General features: G+C 38.5%; 2 protein-coding genes across 2 annotated transcripts in view; one reads left to right on the top strand and one right to left on the bottom strand.

The window, feature by feature from the left end:
- Positions 1 to 7233, bottom strand: part of LOC123498411 (organellar oligopeptidase A, chloroplastic/mitochondrial-like) — a 40012-nt gene extending 32779 nt beyond the window's left edge. The window contains exons 1-5 of the mRNA XM_045245518.1: positions 7190 to 7233; positions 3995 to 4069; positions 1610 to 1773; positions 1033 to 1241; positions 878 to 906 (exon numbers count right to left, since the gene is read on the bottom strand). Coding sequence (XP_045101453.1) covers positions 878 to 906; positions 1033 to 1241; positions 1610 to 1773; positions 3995 to 4069; positions 7190 to 7233 — 521 coding nt within the window. The remainder of the gene's footprint in view (positions 1 to 877; positions 907 to 1032; positions 1242 to 1609; positions 1774 to 3994; positions 4070 to 7189) is intronic.
- Positions 7234 to 8020: 787 nt separating this feature from the next.
- On the top strand, positions 8021 to 19132 carry LOC123498842 (serine/threonine-protein kinase RIO2-like). Its single transcript, XM_045246312.1, has 6 exons — positions 8021 to 8189; positions 16002 to 16170; positions 16518 to 16727; positions 17260 to 17451; positions 17589 to 17684; positions 18068 to 19132. The coding sequence occupies exons 1-6, from the start codon at positions 8054 to 8056 to the stop codon at positions 18786 to 18788; spliced, it is 1524 nt and encodes a 507-aa protein (XP_045102247.1). The 5' UTR covers positions 8021 to 8053; the 3' UTR covers positions 18789 to 19132.
- The last annotated feature ends 337 nt before the right edge of the window (positions 19133 to 19469 follow it).

Below are 19469 nucleotides of genomic sequence, written 5' to 3'. Positions count from 1 at the left end.
AAATAAGTATTGAATAGATTGGTAATAGATGTAATAGAATAGACATAAAATAGATGAATAAAAAGCAAGAAGAAGGAACAAAAATCTGGATGGAATAGACGTTAATTAGTAGTTTTATTTCTTGCCAACAGATGGCATGTAGAGCAGGGTTCTTCTGATCAGCTGATGCTTATAAACAAGACTCACGGCCTCATGGATTACGATAGATTGCTTTCATTTTTGTGATAATTTGTTTTTAAAAGACTCAGTCATAATACGATAATTTGTTTTTAAAGTAACGGCAATAATATTGTTAATAATAATACAAGCAATAAAATAATGATGTGTGGAGTTTAGGTTAGGTAGAAGCACTGATTGTAAGCTGGGTTAGTGTGTCTCGGGAGCCCATGGGAGGTCTCAACTTCGCGTATAAGACGCAGGGTGATTTTATGAGCCAAAATTTTGAAAGAAAAATGCGTCTTATATGCCGTCAAATACAGTAATTAAATTTGAGTATTGAGTCTCCACTGTATATATATATATATATATATATATATATATATATATATATATATATATATATATATATATATATATATTGTACAGTTTAATTGTGACTTTAGCTAAAATAATATTTACATCTATATATATATATATATATATATATATATATATATATATATATATATATATATATATATATATATTCCTTCATTTCCCACACTAAATTGTACTTGTGCGATTCTTAAATGCACACACTTTATACCATAAATATCTTGTTGTACATATCATTTGTTCTTAGAGTTTGATGAATTTAAAAAATATATATTCAATTCCTTCTATATTCTATGTGTATACACTTCATTTCTGTATTGTTTTCAGATGGATGCAAACCTACTTATATGTGTCTGACAGATTGCTGCTTTCCTAAAAAGGTAACTGATACATACATAAAAATTAATACAAAGGTACAATTAAAAGGACATATATGGATGTGTGTGTTTTAATTACAACAAAACATATCAGTATTAGTTTATTTATGAGCTATCTTACCTTGCAGGCTTCATAGATTGGCTGGCTCTGGAACTTGTGAACCCGCGCCTTCCTTGCTCTTTCGTGGATTTTAAGGTAAGTGTTTGTGTTCATGTCGCTGTTCTTGACAGTGTAGAGAGTTTTCACAGTGCTCCAGGCAGCATTGAAAGGAGATTCAAGTTTGTCTAGTTCTCCAATAATATTATCAAATGTTTTAGGCTCCTTGGGATCTGTAAGGATAATGGTGAAATGATCAGTTTCTATCGAAAGGTATAATTGATAACAACTACTTACATGTATTTGATTATCGAATTAATTATATGTATGTTAGGCAATGTTAATTTTCTTGTATCTGACAAAGACTGACAATTCAGGAAACAAGATATGATAAATGAGGGAATTGCCTTTCATGCACTTTAAAACCCCTTACAATGTTCTAACTATAGAGTCATCTATTCTCAATGCCTAGCTAAATTAACAAATATTCTACACAAAATGTAAATATCAAGAATGTAGCAAGAAAGACGAGCATTATGAACTTGCTGCAAATAATCACTCATGGAGTATTTAAGAATATATATGTAAAGTGAGACTCCACCTCTGGCTCTCTCCTCCACTGCCCACACGCCAGACTCGTACTCCAGTGCCAGCTTGCCCATCCCAGTCCAGCATTTCTCAGGGGTAAGCTGGTCAAACTCTGGGAGGGAATTTGTTCGCAGCAATGGATTGTCATCCTCAGTATCTACTGGATTCTCTGGAAGCCTGTAAGGTCAGGAGTTAGAGAAACATAGATAGGTACTACTAAAGAAAAGGACATGCATGAGTGACTACTGATACAACACTGACCTTCTAATACTTTCCATTAGAAGTAAAAAAAGAAGAAAAAAAAGGATATGTGTATTTATTTATTCATGTCTGTTTATTTTCCATTTTTTAATATTTTTATCTCCTTAATTTCTAATACTGAAAATAGTCAACTACTGTATAATCAATCATAATCATGCATAGCAGCACTGTCTCTTGTCTGATGGGATTATCAGTCTAGCTTGTGTCCCTCCCTCACCCAATCCAGGCAAGACTCAAGAGTGGTAAGGCCCTACCAGGTGAGTTACTTTTGTCAGGTTATATCCCAAATAAATATATTTGGCATATTTGGAGCCTCTGTCTGTATACGAAGCTATGGGGAGAGTTTGAAACATGCTACCAAAACGTAACTTGAGAAAAACTATTTGCCTTGTGTGAAGAGAATGAATCTCCCATGAAAAAAAAAAAAAAAAAATCATAGGAACACGCATTGAACCATCTGATTCTTCTTACTGAACTTTATAATATAAGTATTGATGGTGATCTTTCTTGGATAAAGGCTTTTCTTTCTCATGGATTAATGGAGGTAGTTGTGGGTGGTCAGGTCAGTTCTTTATTTCCAGTAGTTAGTGGGGTACCTTAAGGATCTGTATTAGGTCCTATTCTTTATCTTATCTATATAAACCACATTGGGGTTTTCTTAACATATAACTTTGAATTATTTGCTGATGACTTTAAATAACATCTCTTTATAAAGCCTTCTAATCTCTCCACTATAATGCAAGACATTAGCACAGTTCAAAGAGATATTAATTCTTTAATTGTAGTTGCTGAATCCTGGGATCTAAAAATTAAGGCAGACAAGACCAAGTGTATAAATTTTCGAGTCAATCTTTGTCAGATTTATGATCTGGGATCCTATTCATTATATATGGTAAATTCTGAGTGACGTTGCAATGGATTTAGGTATAACTATAGAGCCATCATTAAGATATCACATTCACATTCAATCCTTGGTGTCTTAAGCTGCTGGACTAGTAAACTCGCTTCTGAAATCCACTCTGTGCTGGTCTCCTTCTTTCATGGTTAAGCTTTTTGTCACTCATATACATCCTGTACTTGAGTTTGCATCTCCAGTCTGGAATACAGATTACATCATGGATTTGACTCTTTTGGAATCTGTTCAGCAACGTTGTACTAAGCAGGTTGCGAGTCTTGGTAACGTCTCATGGCCAATGTCTCAAAATTCTAGATCTGTATTCTGTCAAAGGGTGTTTACTTTGTGCTGGTTTAATCAAGTGCTGGAAGATTTTTCATAGGGTGTCTGGTTGTTGCTCCTACTGACATTTTTATCATGGCCCCTTTGAGAAGGATGCTGAGAGGTCATGAATCTAAGATATTTGTTCCCCACGCATCCTGTGAGGCAAGACAGGTATTTTTCAGTTTGAGTGGCCAGGTATTGGAATGCTCTCCCTGCTGAGTTAGCTGAAACGGACACCTTAGGTACATTTAAAAGGGGAATCGATGACTTCTTAGGTGATGAACTATTCAACAATATTGACAGTTACTAACTGCATTCATATCCTCCTTGTCTTTTATATAGGCTTATAGCACACTTTTCAGTCGTATTTTTATCCCTATTTTTCTTGCTTTGGTTATTGTTCTTTTTAGGACTGGCATGCTACCCATTATGGGGTTCCCTCCAAGGGAGCCCAACCAGGCAAGAAACATTAAAACATTAGAAGGTATGAATTTTAACCAGAAATGTTCGAAATTGAGAATGTCACAAAAAAGTAAACTTTAAGGAAGTTTCTTTCAGAGCAGATTAAGTTTAATATCATCACACACTCCTTTCCTACGGAGAAGTTAAGTGGAGTGGTAATCTTGAAGATACATTGGTTTCATCAGAACCAGTTTCACAAAGTTCATGATATCTTTACAAAACCAAGATAAAACATTAAAGGCAAATCACAAAAACACCATCCATTCCACTCATCAAACAGTAATCAATGTGTTACAGTCATAAAACATGTACAATTTAGTGATCAAGGAATGCTGCAGCAAAAGCCCGTCAACACTCGAATACATAACAACATTCCCTGGCCCGGCCTGAAGTACTGCCCCAATGACACTGCCCACCGTCCTGCCCTTGACAAACAAATGCACGCCAGTTACTTACAACACAACATAGGTTGTCTTAGGTCTGAACCTGAGCAGGGAAGAAGATAACTTGAGTAATTTAGACAGCCCCTCCCTGCAACACTAACCTAACCCTAACAAACCTAACCTAACGTAACCAAACCTAGCGTATCCTTGCTTTGGGGCAGCTTCCCTCCCCTCACAACGGTTCTCTTATAGCTTCACACAATATGCCCTAACTCTACCAATACCCCTCCTCACAATACCTTAACGAGAGTCCTGGCTGGTCCTCTTCTCGATTGCACTCGTACACTGACTTGCATCGCAGGAGCGATGATTTCCCAGTACTCAAATTCGCAACCTTTACAACTAATGTCACTGGTGGCCATAGCTCAACTGCGCACACAGTTCTCTGTGCACCTGTCTGCCCAGCTGTGCCCCGCCTTCGAATACATATAGCAAATTCCCATTGGCGCAGCTTGTGGTGTTAAGAGGTGGTGGCACGTTATGGGACAAAAGTACTATAGACACAATAAGAATCCTATTCACTAGTTACCCACAAACCCCAGCAATAAACAAATGCAAGTCAGTGTACTGCTTATTTCCGAGTGTGATGGAGCTCCGTGGCTTCATCAACGTCATGAAATTTGTAATGAAAATCATGTAGACTTTTAATGGGAATTTTTTCATTTTACGCAAAAATACGCATTTCCGACGCATTTCATGTACCCCACACAAACCCCGCATTCCCACCTGTCCCCAAGCTTGTTGGGGGTGGAGGGAGAGTATGGGCAGAAACTAGAATTATACCAGGGGCAATCTTTGAAAGATCACTTGGTAAAATTTTAGTTTCTGCCCATACTCCCCTTCCACCCCCCAACAAGCTTGGGGACAGGTGGGAATGCGGGGTTTTGGGTGGGGTACATGAAATGCGTCGGAAATGCGTATTTTTGCGTAAAATGGAAAAATTCCCATTAAAAGTCTACGGAATTTTCATTACAAGTTTCCTAATTTTACTAATTTCGGTAATTCGGTAAATCTATAGAACAGCAACTCCTTACATATTCTTTTCTATTACCCCCCTTCCCCCCAACAAGCTTGGGAGCACGTGGGGAATCGAGAGTTTTGGGGGAGTCAAAAGAGGCGAGATATGGCGATCCAAAAAATCTAAGGACAAAAACCTAACCTAACCTAACTGGGGGGGCTGTGCCCCCCCAGACCCCCCCTACAACACTAACCTAACCCTAACATAAACCTAACCTAACGTAACCTAACCTAGCTAGGGGGGGCTGCCTCCCGGACCCCCCCATGCAACACTAACCTAACCCTAACATAAACCTAACCTAACCAGACCTAGCCAGGGGGCTGTGCCCCCCCGGACTCCCCCCACACTAACCTAACCCTAACATAAACCTAACCTACCGTATCCTTGCTTTGGGGCAGCTTCCTCCCTCACACCAGTTCTCTTATAGCTTCACACAATATGCCCTACCTCTACCAATACCCCTCCTCACAATACCTTAACGAAAGGATGAAGGTCCTGGCTGGTCCTCTTCTCGATTGTACACTGACTTGCATCGCAGGAGCGATGATTTCCCAGTAATCAAATTCGCAGCCTTTACAACTAATGTCACTGGTGGCCATAGCTCAACTGCTCACACAGATCTCTGTGCACCTGTCTGCCCAGCTGTGCCCCGCCTTCGAATACATATAGCAAATTCCCATTGGCGCAGCTTGTGGTGTTAAGAGGTGGTGGCACGCCATTGGACAAAAGAACTATAGACACAATAAGAATCCTATTCACTAGTTACCCACAAACCCCAGCAATAAACAAATGCAAGTCAGTGTACTGCTTATTTCCGAGTGTGATGGAGCTCCGTGGCTTGTTGGCTTCATCAACGTCATGAAACTTGTAATGAAAATTACGTAGACTTTTTAATGGGAATTTTTTCCATTTTACGCAAAAAATACGCATTTCTGATGCATTTCATGTACCCCATACAAAACCCCACATTCCTACCTGTCCCCAAGCTTGTTGGGGGATGGAGGGGGGAGTATGGGCAGAAACTAGAATTATACCGGATCAGTGCTAGGATGTCTTCTTTTCTTGGTGTACATTAACGATTTAGATATAGGAATTAGTAGCAAAGTATCAAAGTTTGCAGATGTGTACAGTACAGGGTGAAAAGGACAATTACAGAATACAACAAGACCTGGACAGGCTGAAAGCATGGGCAGACAGGTGGCAGATGGAGTTTAATTCTAAAAAGTGTCAGGTTATGCATTTAGGTAAAGACAACACAAACTTTAGCTATGAGATGGAGGGATGTTGGCTAGAGGCAGTAAAGGAGGGAAAGGATTTAGGAGTAGTGATAGACAGGACTATGAAATTTTCAAAGCAATGTTTAGAAGCAAGAAATAGGGCAAATAGGATCCTGGGTTTTATAAATAGAAATGTTAGTTATAAAAGTAAGGAAGTGGTGCGTAGCTTATATAATTCCTATGTTAGGCCCCATTTAGAGTATTGCATACAGGCCTGGTCACCCCATTATAGGCAGGATATCAACATGTTAGAAGCAGTTCAGAGAAGAGCAACTAGGATGATACCAGCATTAAAGCGCCTGGAGTATAGAGATAGATTAAAGGAATTAAACATGTTTTCATTTGAGAGGAGATGTATAAGAGGGATATGATAGAGTTATTTAAAATGTTCTCAGATACAAACTACATAGATGTGAGATCTTTCTTTACCTTAGAGGAGGAAATAGGACTAGAAATCATGGCAGGAAGATTAGAAAGCAAGGCTGCAGGTTAGATATAAGAAAATATTTCTTTAGTCATAGGGTGGTAGACTTCTGGAATGCATTGCCAGAGAGGGTTGTAAATAGCACTAGTTTGACAATGTTTAAAAACAGATTAGATAAGCACTTAAATTTATTAGATTTATAATTATGTATAGCACTGCATGATAGTTTTATAAGAAATTTACTATAGTTAAACAAGACATGATCCCCATGTATGAGGATCACAGATTGTAGAGGAATTCGCTGCAGGACTTAGCCCTGTTAATGGGCCAAATATTTAGAATTAGTATATAATGTATTGTGTACTTGTAAGTGTATCTTTAAGTACTGATGACGAGGTCGCTGTGCGACTGATACAGGATAACCTAGATGGGCCCTGGTGGCCCTTTGTTATCCTATTATTTATGTTTATGTTTTAACCCTCAGCTGACATTTCTTTGTGTTCAAGGTTAGCAATAAGGAAAATTTTTAGCATTATGACTTAGTTCTTTTGATATTCAAATAATTGCCAGTTCTTATGAATAAGTTTTTCTAATAAATATTTGGGATTCCTCGTGTGATATACATAACTGTTGTTTACTGATATCATTGAAATAAAAATAAAAGGAAACCTTTACAAAATCAAAGCTTTGGTCCCGTTCACTTTCCAAAGTGGTATTACATAATGCTCCAAAGTGCCCCTTCCACTTTACTGATTCATATACAACCTTCCTTCTACTTCACTCTTCTTCTTTTGATCCATATTAAAACCCAAAAGCTCTCAAAGGAATATATGTATAAAGGAACAATAGTTTGCTTGACCAACCATTTATCTGTGATACTTCAAATCCTGGAACTCTACCTAATTTTTTTATAGTTTGAGTTCCTTATTTATGTATGTATCAGACTAAAGTCTTTCTTTAGCTAATGTTGCTGAGACATTGATTCATCATAGGAAAGAAAAAATAGGAGGAAGTTACCAATCCCTTCACTGTGTCCCTTTCATATGAACACACAGGATGTCGGTCATGAGTGTGACCAACGTGTCCCTCCTTAACATACAAATATATGTTAATGTATTTTCATGATTTTTAAAACAGAATAATGGAAACTAACATTTTCAATGTTGTTTTAAACTAGAAAACATCATTAAGCAAATTAAATAATTAAAAAAATTATTGGTAATGACTAGATTTTTCATAGAGATTTTATACATAAAACAAAACATGAATATTTCTACAAAGTCATTAGTCAAAGACAAATAAACAAGAACTTTGTTGTGAAGCGATCTGACTCTTTCTTACTTCCAGGTGGAGATGGGAATGAAGAACCATGAGCTGGTGCCAGGACCACTTGTGGCACAGATTGCCAATGTGCGTACTGGGGGTGTCCACAAGATGCTGCAGGAGCTGAGCAAACACAAGCTCTGCTCCTATGAACGGGGCAAACATTGTGAGTCTCTCTCTCTCTCTCTCTCTCTCTCTCTCTCTCTCTCTCTCTCTCTCTCTCTCAGAGCAAAAAACAACTGCAAATACTATAAGGAAGGCTATCCTATTACGAAAAGTTTGATGACATATATCAAAACTTGAGTTACCCATGCAACAATATTTTGCAATTAGGCATCAGTGTGTATGTCATTCACACTTCCAGCTGATAGTATATCAATGTAATCCAATTAAGGCTACTTTCACATGAACGGGTTTCACTGGTTAAATGGTGGGGTGTCTGCTGCAGGATATTGCTCCTGATGTCTACTTGAGTATCTTCTCGTCATATTTGTTAGTGCACTACTGTCTCTCAGTGTTGGAGGACTTCATAAAACTCATAAGTTTAATGAGGAAACTGAAAAGATGTGTTTTCCTGATTATATTGATAAGAAAACTCATAAGTTTAGTCAGAAAACATAAGATTTCTCTGTTTTCTTACATATTTTGGTAAGAAAATTAATAAACTTTGTAAAAAAAAAAATTGAAGATATCTGCTTTCCTCAATATTTTTACAATAAAACTCTTAATTTAGTAGCAAAGCCCCAACCTCATGTAAAATAAAGATATTTCTCAATTTATGTGTGTTCAGATTATGGAATTTTAAAACAATACAAGATAAAAAAAAACCTAGTTATTTTTTTCAAATTGCTCAATGGCACCAAAGAGAAAACTTCTTAGTGACAGCAGTGATGCTAAGAAAAGGAAAACCATTATGCTAAAAGAAAAAGAGGACATAATTAAAAGACATGAGAAGGGAGGTAGCAGCTGTGTGTGAGGGAGGGAAGAAGAAAATAGGAAGCCTGTTACCATGACAACGGGGAGGTTGATGACCTTGAGGGCTCGCACACCCATCACAACAATAACAACTCAGGAGCCTTCGCCTGGGCCACATGACACTCGCAGCTGACTTGCACCGTCTGCTGATCCCTATTGCCCTTTCGTATTGCATTTCCTGCACCGCTGCCCACACTTCTACTCCCGCCGCACTGCACTACGCTCCCAGCTGTCCGCCCTGGGCATCACAACATTCGACCTGCCCACCCTCCTGGCGGCCTCAGGCATCCACCCCTCTCGGCAACTTGCAGTCCTTCGCGTTTGTGGCCCTAATCAACAACAAAAACAAGCTTTTGTTTCATATTCCTACATAGTTGTAAATAATATAATAATATAACCATTAACTTACCTGAATGACCATAAACAATGATTGGTTGAAAACTCGATAATATGCTTTGAAATGTACGGAAACTCGAGTTACGTACAAAATCGACTTCCGTCATGTTTCAGGAACGTACCTCTGACGTAAACCGAGACCTTACTGTATATATATATATATATATATATATATATATATATATATATATATATATATATATATATATATATATATATACAGTAATACTCCACTTAACGAACGTTCATTTAACGAATTTCCGGTTTAACGTACTATATAAAGTTAGACCAAAAAGTCCGCATAACGTACAACCACATCCGTTTTAGTGAATTTTCTGGGTTTGAATTTGCCGGGTGAGGGACCGAACGCGGTACTTTCACTGTGATTGGCTGGCTCCCCGCCTCTGTCTCTAGCGCTCCTGGAGCTGGATCCAAGTTTCTTTATCAACATCAGAGCAACCTCTTGCAGCGAAATGGCATCCATGAACGCTTGGAGGGACTGTGACAAGGTTACCATCAGGTTGCTCTGAGGTTGCTAGGAACACCACCTCTGGAGGTGGTGTTACTGTCTTATATATGCATTTATGTTTACAAAACATTTCTATTAGCTTTTTACAAACCTTGCCCCCAAGAAAGGATTGTTTTGTAATGCACAAAGCAAAATCTTACATGGAACACCAAAAAATAAAGCAGAGATGAGATGAGCCACAGACGAAGCGGGAGACTCGTGGCCACTCCACCGCTTCTTCTTCTTTTTGTGACCCTTTTGCTTGCATGTTACTTTCATCATGATGTTTATGTTTTCACTCCTCTATTGCCTGCTATAATGGATATCATATCTTAGTATTCATATATGCTCATGCCATGAGGATAACCTTGACTCTGTGGCACTGAGTGATAGTGAATTACAAATTCAATACCGCAGTATTTTATTAATAATTCACTATCACTCAGTGCCACGGAGTCAAGGTTATCCTCATGGCATGATAATACTAAGATATGATATCCATTATAGCAGGCAATAGAGGAGTGGAAACAAATATCATGGGGAAAGACAACACGCAGGCTAAAAGAGTCACAAGAAGTGGCCGAATGGCTGCGAGTCTCCCGCTTCATCTGTGGCTCATCTCATCTCTGCTTTATTTTTTGGTATTCCATGTAAGATTTCACTTTATGCGTTACAAAACAATCCTTTCTTGAGGCAAACTAATAAAAGCTAATAGAAATGTTGTTTTGTGCACATAAATGTGAGAATGTGAGAGAATTTGTACGTAGCTCCTCTAACTTCCAATGACTCATATGACATTATAAAAGTAGTGGTATATATATATATATATATATATATATATATATATATATATATATATATATATATATATATATATGTACATACAGTCAAACCTCGCCCAACACGACAGTTATGTTCCTGAGCTCGTCGTGCACGGCGAGATTCGTGTTGGGCAAATAATAGGTCCTATGGGAAAATAGAGGTTACGTTCCCAGATCCTCCCGAAAAAATACTTTTTTTTTTTACCCAAAAGACGGAAAAAAAACAATAAATGAAGTACCAAACACACAGTACAGTAATACTCCACTTAACGAATAGGATAGGGGGTGTCAAAGTTGTTCATAGAGCGGAAATTCGTTAAGCGGACATAATTTTCCCATAGGAAGTAATGGAAATAGGGGGGATGCGTTCTGGGCTGATGCCCAACATACCACATGGGTAAAAAAACAATATATATATATATATATATATATATATATATATATATATATATATATATATATATATATATATATTAACTTTAACAAACTTGCCCCAAGAAAGGATTGTTTTGTAATGCATAAAGTAAAATCTTACATGGAATACCAAAAAATAAAGCAGAGATGATGAGATCAGCCACAGACGGCGGAGATTCTGGCAACTTGGCCGCTTCTTCTTCTTCTTGTGACCTTTTTAGCTTGGCGTGTTTTCTTACACCACGATAATATTACACTTAACCCTCGGCTATCGCGCCCAATTGGGGCCGAAATAGCGCTATATAACACGCGATAGCCGAATTGATCTTGGCGGCAAGGCGGTTTTGGCCAATGAGTGCTCAGATATCCCATGACGTCATGGCGGGGCGCGTGATAGCAGGCATCTGAGGTCGCGATAATGAAATTTTAGCAGCTTTTCATGAGTGCGTGATAGTGATAAAACGCGATAGCTGAAGTCGCGATAGCCGAGGGTTGACTGTAGATTTGTTTCCACTCCTCTATTGCCTACTATAATGAATATCATATCTTAGTATTCAACCTGGACTCTGTGGCAGTGAGTGATAGTGAATTACTTATGAAATACCGCAGTATTTCATTAGTAATTCACTATCACTACTGCCAGTCAGGTTATCATGGCATGAGCATATATTAATACTAAGACATGATGTCCATTATAGCAGGCAATAGAGGAGTGGAAACTGGAAACATAAACATCATGATGAAAGTAACACACAAGTTAAAAGGGTCACAAGAAGAAGAAGCGGCCGAGTGGCCACGAGTATCCCACTTCGTCTGTGGCTCATCTCATCTCTGCTTTATTTTTTGGTATTCCATTAAGATTTCACTTTATGCATTACAAAACAATCCTTTCTGGGGGGCAAGGCTTGTAAAAAGCTAGTAGAAATGTTGTTTTGTGAACATATATGCATATATAAGACAGTAACACAGGACCAGCAGGAGATTCAAATGGGGACCAAATCGTGCAATCGCGAGTCAAAGTTGTGCTCGGCAAAATCAGGGTCTCTCAAACGGGTCAGCCAGTGTGATGGAGCGTTTTTGACATTCTAGCGCAGCCCGTCATCCGGGCCCAACACCCCTCTCCTCTCAGCTAATCCCCTCATTCTCACTTTGCTATAGTCTGACCAGCCTTAATTTACGGCCGTGGGGGGAGCGAGCGTCTCTGTACAGTGTTGCCACGTTTTCACTACTGTTGTACTGTTTCTCTCTCTCTCTCTCTCTCTCTCTCTCTCTCTCTCTCTCTCTCTCTCTCTCTCTCTCTCTCTCTCTCTCTCTCTCTGCTTACCTTTGATTCTTTAGTAAGTCATTTATATCTCTCTCTCTATATATATATATATATATATATATATATATATATATATATATATATATATATATATATATATATATATATATATATATATATATATATATATATATTCCACACCACCCATGAGGTATTTGTCTTGTGCGTTTTTTTTTTTTTTTTTTTAAAGAGGTGTCCCCAGTAGTCCTTATTCCTCTGTATATCATAAAAGAGTTATGACGACTCTTCGTCAGATGAGAGAGTGATTGTGAACGAGTCGAGATAATGGTCAATCACCATATCTCTCTGTTCATCATTCACTTGTAATCCCTCAGAGTGTCTCACAGCATTTTTCCAGTTGTCTGCCGTGATGCTGTTGAGACTCTCCTGGACGAGTGGTTTCAGGTCTGCAATCTTAAAGGTGTTTCTCTTTGCCACATACCCTTTAACCTGTGCCCAAATCAGTTATATTGGGTTATAGTTGCAGTGGTATGGGGGGTAAGCGTACAACCTTATGCCCATGTTCTGAGGCAGTCTTATCAATGACATATTGTGTGTCAGCGGCTGCAGTGTGGCGAGTGACAAGATGCAGGAGTTGAGTCTTAAGTAGACCGTCTGGCACTGCAACACCCTTCTTCTCCAGCCATTCTTGGATCTCTGCTTTCTTGTTTGCAGTAGTTGGTGGCTTATCCACTTTCCTTGAGTGATAGGATGCATTATCCATCACTATGACTGAAGAGGATGGAATGTTGGGCAGTAGTTGGGACTTAAACCACTTCTCAAAGGTGTCCGCATTCATTTGCTCATGGTAATCACCAACATTCTTTGCTTGGAAAACGAGGGTTGCTCCAGGGACAAATCCATCTCTCGTTCCTGCGTGAAGCAAAATCAAGCGGGAACCCTTCCCCGTGGGCACCCTCACTCCCGTGGCCTTCTCTGCCGTGCTGTCTACCCAGCATTTGGACATTGAGTAATTTTGGTTAATCCAGGTTTCATCCAAGTAGACGATGCTTTTCCCTGAACTTCTGTGTTTCTTCATTTCGTGCAAGAAAATCAACCTTGCATGTGTGACATCATCTTTTTCCATTAGGAATCTTCGTCCATCAACCTTTCCATATCGAAACCCGATTCTCTTCAGTACTGTTCTTAATATTTCCCGGCTGCCACGATACGAGAGATTGGATTTAACAGCTGCATAAATCTTGTCCAGGGTGGGAATTTCCTTTCTCTCGTAAAAACGGAGTACTGTCCTTTGCAAGACTCCTTCATTGAAGTTATCAAAGAAATCAGAGACTGGTGTTGCACGTTTCCTCTTCTTGGGTAAGTTAAACTGGGGACATTGATTTTCTTAATTTTCTCTTGCTGCTTTCAAAATTTTTTCTACTGTGCTCTAGCTAAGCTTCGTTGCTGCAGCAGTGCGAGACACAACCTTTGACAGGCCATGGAGAACAGCTCCCTTATCCTTCTCCTCTTGAAAATACTGTCTTACATGGAAGACCATTTCTTTAGCCTGGCTGTGTAAATGTGAGGAATGAGTTGAATGGGCTGCCATACTGTCTGTGCAAAGGACAATAAGGAAGTGAGCGGCACGAGGTCAGTCCTCATAATTTTAGTATCGTCCGCAAACATATTCATGTAACTGTCAATTCCTACTGGCATATCATTAACATAAATCAAAAACATGATGGGACCAAGCACTAACCCTTGTGGAACTCCACTGGTTACCTTTTTCCATTCTGACTTCTTTCCTTTCACCACTGTTCGCATTTCTCTTCCCACTAAGTAATTTTCCATCCATTTTGCTAATTTATCACTTACTCCTCCAATCTTCTTTAGTTTCCACATCAGTCTGTTGTGTGGCACTTTATCAAAGGCTTTTCTCAAGTCCAGGTAAATAGCATCCACCCATCGCTCTCTATGTTGTAGTATGTCAGTCACTCTTGAATAAAAACATAATAAATTGGATACGCACAATATTCCTTTTCTGAAACCAAACTACCTTTCGCTCAGAATGTTTTCACTTTCTAGATACTCACTCCACTTAGCTTTAATTACTTCTTCACATACCTTGCACTATATACTAGTCAACGATACTGGTCTGTAATTTAACGGTTCTATTCTACTACCATTCTTATATATAGGCACAATGTCAGCTCTTTTCCACTCATTTGGGACTATTCCTGTTCGTATGGAGGTTTCCACAATATCAAATATGGGGTTCAACAATTGATCCTTGCATTCTTTTAGCAACCTCCCAGATATGCCATCAGGCCCCATTGATTTATTGTGTGTGTGTGTGTGTGTGTGTGTTTACCTAGTTGTATTATACAAGGTTCGAGTGGGGCTCATAGTGTCCTGTCTCCATATTTCCATTTATCTAATTTTTCCTTAAAGTTATGCACATTATGTGCTGTAACAACTTCATTATCCAATGCATTCCATTTTTCCACTGTTCTGTGTGGAAAACTGTATTTTCCAATATCCTTCACACATTGCCTCATCCTGATCTTTTCATGTCCTCTTGTCCTTCCATCTTCTGTCAATAGCACCAGGTCTTATTTGTCTATCTTTTCAATGCCATTGACTATCTTGTACATTGTTATTAAGTCCCCACGTTCTCTTCTATCTTGTAAGGTTGGCAGTCCCATTCCCTTCAGTCGTTCCTCATTTGTTAGGTCCTTTAATTCCAGTACCATCTTTGTAGCAATCTTCTGTATCCTTCCCAATTTTCTTATATCCTTTTTAGAGCTCAGAGACCACACCACTGCTGCATATTCCAGTCTTGTACATATCCTGCTTGTGATGATTTTTTTTTATCATATCTTTGTCCATGTATTGAAATGCCACTCTTATATTAGTCAATATTTCATATGATAGTCCAGATATCTTGATGAAATGTTAGTCCAAATATCTTGCTTATGTGTTATTATTATTATTAATAATAATAATAGTAATAATGATAAAAATAATAATAATAATAATAATAATAATAATAATAATAATAATGTGAGAGAGAGAGAGAGTTGTTGGAAGGTAGCTCCCTGCTAGTGCTAATCCCTCCTTAACTCTCCTCCTCCTTCCCATGCACGGTGGAGGTTGACATCCGCTACCCAATCACAGGCTCCCTTTCAAACCCAGCTTGGGAAGTGACTGATGGATGCATACTGTGACAAGTTTACCCTGAACTTTTTGCAATGACTGTACAGTTTAGTCTGGTAATCATGTTCACTTTATGCGATTTTCGCATTACACGATCCCTTCAGGAACTTATCCTTCATATAAATCATGAAATCCATGTACATCCATAAGAGTCAATGTAATGCTAAACCATGTGGCATGTGCCGGACCAGCTGAAAACTTTTGTGAGAAAGCAGCCTAAGCTATCTGTGTTTATATAGCAGGCCAGTAGTCTTCTATAGGGTGAGCCAAGCAAAGCACCACTCATACCACACTAACATAATTCACACTCTTAACTCCTGTAATACCAAAGCCACAGTTAAGCATGCATGTTAAATGATGTGACAATTTATCTCTTTGCAGATGATGGCTACAGGCTAACTAACATGGGCTATGACTATCTAGCTCTTAAAGTCCTGTCATCCCGGGAAGTGATTGGCTCTGTAGGGAGTCAAATTGGCGTAGGAAAAGAATCTGATATATATGTGGTGACTGACACTCTTGGGAACCCTCTCTGCATGAAACTTCATAGGTAATTTTTTTTTTTTTTCTGTCTGTTACTGTACCTCTAGCTCACTGGGATAGGTAAGGTTATGGATCCTAAGTATGAGATACTGTAGTTGGTATCTAATAACTTGTAGTTTTTTTACCTCTCTGATGGGACTGAACTTTTGTTAATGAATTCTAGTTTATTCAAGTATTAATTGTTTCTAATTTAACCTGAGTATTAATAACATTCTTTTGCAACATTTGTCTGTTTGTTGGTGTTTGCTGCAGTCAGGTTATTTTTCAACACTGGAGACGTAAGCAATTATTTTATTACATTTTCCAAATAGCAATATTTTAGATGAACATAATAGATTCACTGCATGATTTCAGACTGGGACGAACTTCATTTCGTAAACTGAAGGAGAAACGAGACTACCACAAAAATAGGCACAGGATGTCATGGCTGTACCTTTCAAGACTGTCAGCCACCAAGGAATTTGCTTACATGAAGGCGCTACATGAGAGAGGATTCCCTGTGCCTCGACCTGTGGATTGGTGCAGACACTGTATCATTATGGAACTAGTTAATGGTTATCCCTTGTAAGTCTACAATTATTCACAAGTTAAAGTCATTCATGTCATCCCTACTCTCTCTCTCTCTCTCTCTCTCTCTCTCTCTCTCTCTCTCTCTCTCTCTCTCTCTCTCTCTCTCTCTCATGGAATTATGGATTTTGTTTTTTGTTTAGATTATCTTGAATGAGGTGAGCAAAGAGGCATTATGAAGGACTGGACTATGGAACAGTCTCAGTGAAGGGACAAGGATAAACTAATGTATGTAGTTGATGCTGTGGGGCCTTGCTATGGAAATACATAGACCAGCACACTATGCTTAAGTTTCCGTGTGTAGTAGGTAGTCTGAGGTTACCTCTTTCCATCAGGAGTGAGTAGTTTTTTTTTTTTTTTTTTTTTTTTTCCCCTCTTCCCATATAGATAGATCAAACAAGTTAAGTGATAATATTTGTCCTTTTTGTTGCAGTAATTCTTTCCAGTGGAATTAAATCAAAATGCTACTCAGTTTCTGCACATTAACAATACACAGTTACCTAATTGATCTCTGTCTTTCATAACTCAGGTCCAACATTCGTGAAGTGAAGGATGTACCTCAGCTCTACAGTGACCTCATGGACCTGATTGTGAGGTTTGCAAATAATGGCGTCATTCACGGAGACTTCAATGAATTTAATCTGATGTTGGATGACCAAGATAAGCCAGTTGTCATAGATTTTCCTCAGATGGTATCAACATCCCATGAAAATGCAAAGATGTAAGTAATTTTGTTTATTTATATGTCTGTTATGTATTTATTTATTCTTATGCATAACTTTAGGACAAAACTGCACTTAAAACTTAGGTGAATGTAGATTTTATGCTCAAATTCTTAACTTCTTTTTTTCTGTACAGATATTTTGACCGAGATGTGCGATGTGTACAGGACTTCTTTAGGAGGAGATTCAATTATGAAAGCGAGCTGTGTCCAAACTTTGAGCAGGATGTGAAGTAAGTTGCATTCCACTGGTGCCTGGTACACATATAGCCTATATATTTAGTATTCTATGAATTTTTATTATTTTCCCTTTATATAATTAACACAGGTCACAGGTAAACTAAAGTATAGAAACATTCTGCTTATGTATTTAAGATTCTATGAACTGTATTATTTTCCCTTTATTTCATTAACACAGGTAAACTAAAAGTACATATAAACATTCTGCCTTCATTTCTTTTCTGTAAAGCTAAAGATGTAGAATCTGGAATCATTAAAAGAATAAAATATTATTGAGTAAAAGTGTAGTGTTGCATAAAACAAGATAAAAAACACTAACAGGGCACTTAACAACTAAAGTAACTAATTCAGAAATAATTATAATTTGTTTTGACAGAAAGGAGTACAGCCTGGATAGAGAAATTGCTGCCAGTGGGTATCAGAGAGAGGTCCAAGAATTTGATGAAGAATTTGAAGTTGGAAAAACAATACATGAGACTGAAGACAGTGATGATCATGAGGAAGAAGACAACGAGAGTGACTTTTCTGGAGATGAACCAGAACACAATGATAAGGATGTCAGGGAAATGAAGGAGCAGACTGAAGAGTTGTGCAAAGATTTAAAAGACGAGACCACACTTGGGGAGCTGAAAGACATGGCTGAAGGGCAACCTCTGGATTTTGTACAAGAGAATCCACAGGCAAACAGTAGTGAAGAAGATTCTGAAGAAAAAGAAAAAGACATAGAGGAAAACCATTCACGAAAAAAGGGCAAACAATTGCAACAGGAGGCTCGAATGGCCCTCATCAAGCAGCTTGTTAAGGCCAGAGAGGCAAGGCAACAAGCAGAGGAGAAGGGGGAGAAGCCACCATCTCTTGAGGACTTTATTGATGACTCTCTAAGTGATGTGTGTAGTGTTAGGAGCTTCTCCACTACAGCAAGCTCCATAGACCCTCGAGAGATCAAGCACCGCACCCACAAGGACTTGGACAGGAGGCAAAAGAAGCAGATACCAAAAAAGAATCTGAGAGTGAAGGGAGAGGCTAATGCATTCAGGCGAATGAAAAAACTGAATGAAAATATGGCACGTGAAACTGCAGGGTGGGAAGAGTGGTAGAAGTGTTACTGGAGAACTTCATCACATTATCTGACCTTGTGTGATAAATGAAGAACTCTCATTATTTATTGAAGTATTGCTTGTGTCCATTCAATATAGTGGCTCAAAGAATTCCAAATGTTTCAAGTGCCTGTAAAGTTTCACATGGAAATATCTTCTTTCACATAAATGGAATGGTGGCAAGAGGTTTTGTATACTTTAAAAGTGAAAAGTGAAATGTTTTAGATTTTTCAATTTTTATAAATAATAGCATTTGTTAAAGTCAAGGTGATTCACTGCTCAGTGGCTAGTGAAGAGCAGAGTGTTGAATGCTTATTATTTTGTATTACATCAGTTATACCGAAGTGGAATTTTCATTTTTTTTCCCTAATTTCCTTTCCCGTAAACAAAACAATACAGTAAACATTCATTACACACACACACACACTTACCACGGTGACTGGCGCCAAACTGACTGAACAGGCATCGAAGATAGAGCTCTAATCTCGAAAAGACAGGCCATGGTCAATGGACCGGTGGAGAAGGTTAAAGGTCATTACACACTAGAGACGAGGCACCTGACGCACATGGTAAGAAGCTGCGTGCCTTAAAATCGCCAGTGTATTTCCAATATGAGTGTTCACACCGGATGCAAAACTTACGGACATGTCACCCACACTGCAAAACTTACGGACATGTCAC

Source organism: Portunus trituberculatus, chromosome 48, assembly GCF_017591435.1.
Source record: "Portunus trituberculatus isolate SZX2019 chromosome 48, ASM1759143v1, whole genome shotgun sequence".
Classification (NCBI taxonomy): Eukaryota; Metazoa; Arthropoda; class Malacostraca; order Decapoda; family Portunidae; genus Portunus; species Portunus trituberculatus.
Note: the sequence above shows the minus strand (reverse complement) of the source record. Positions and strands in the feature narration are given on the sequence as shown.

Bases quoted from the DNA above. Each gene is read 5' to 3' on its own strand.
- LOC123498842 (XM_045246312.1), top strand. From the start codon at position 8,054: ATGGGAATGAAGAACCATGAGCTGGTGCCAGGACCACTTGTGGCACAG. The intron at 16,171-16,517 runs GTAATTTTTTTT...GCATGATTTCAG, and splicing joins CTCTGCATGAAACTTCATAG to ACTGGGACGAACTTCATTTC. The intron at 17,685-18,067 runs GTAAGTTGCATT...TTGTTTTGACAG, and splicing joins AACTTTGAGCAGGATGTGAA to AAAGGAGTACAGCCTGGATA.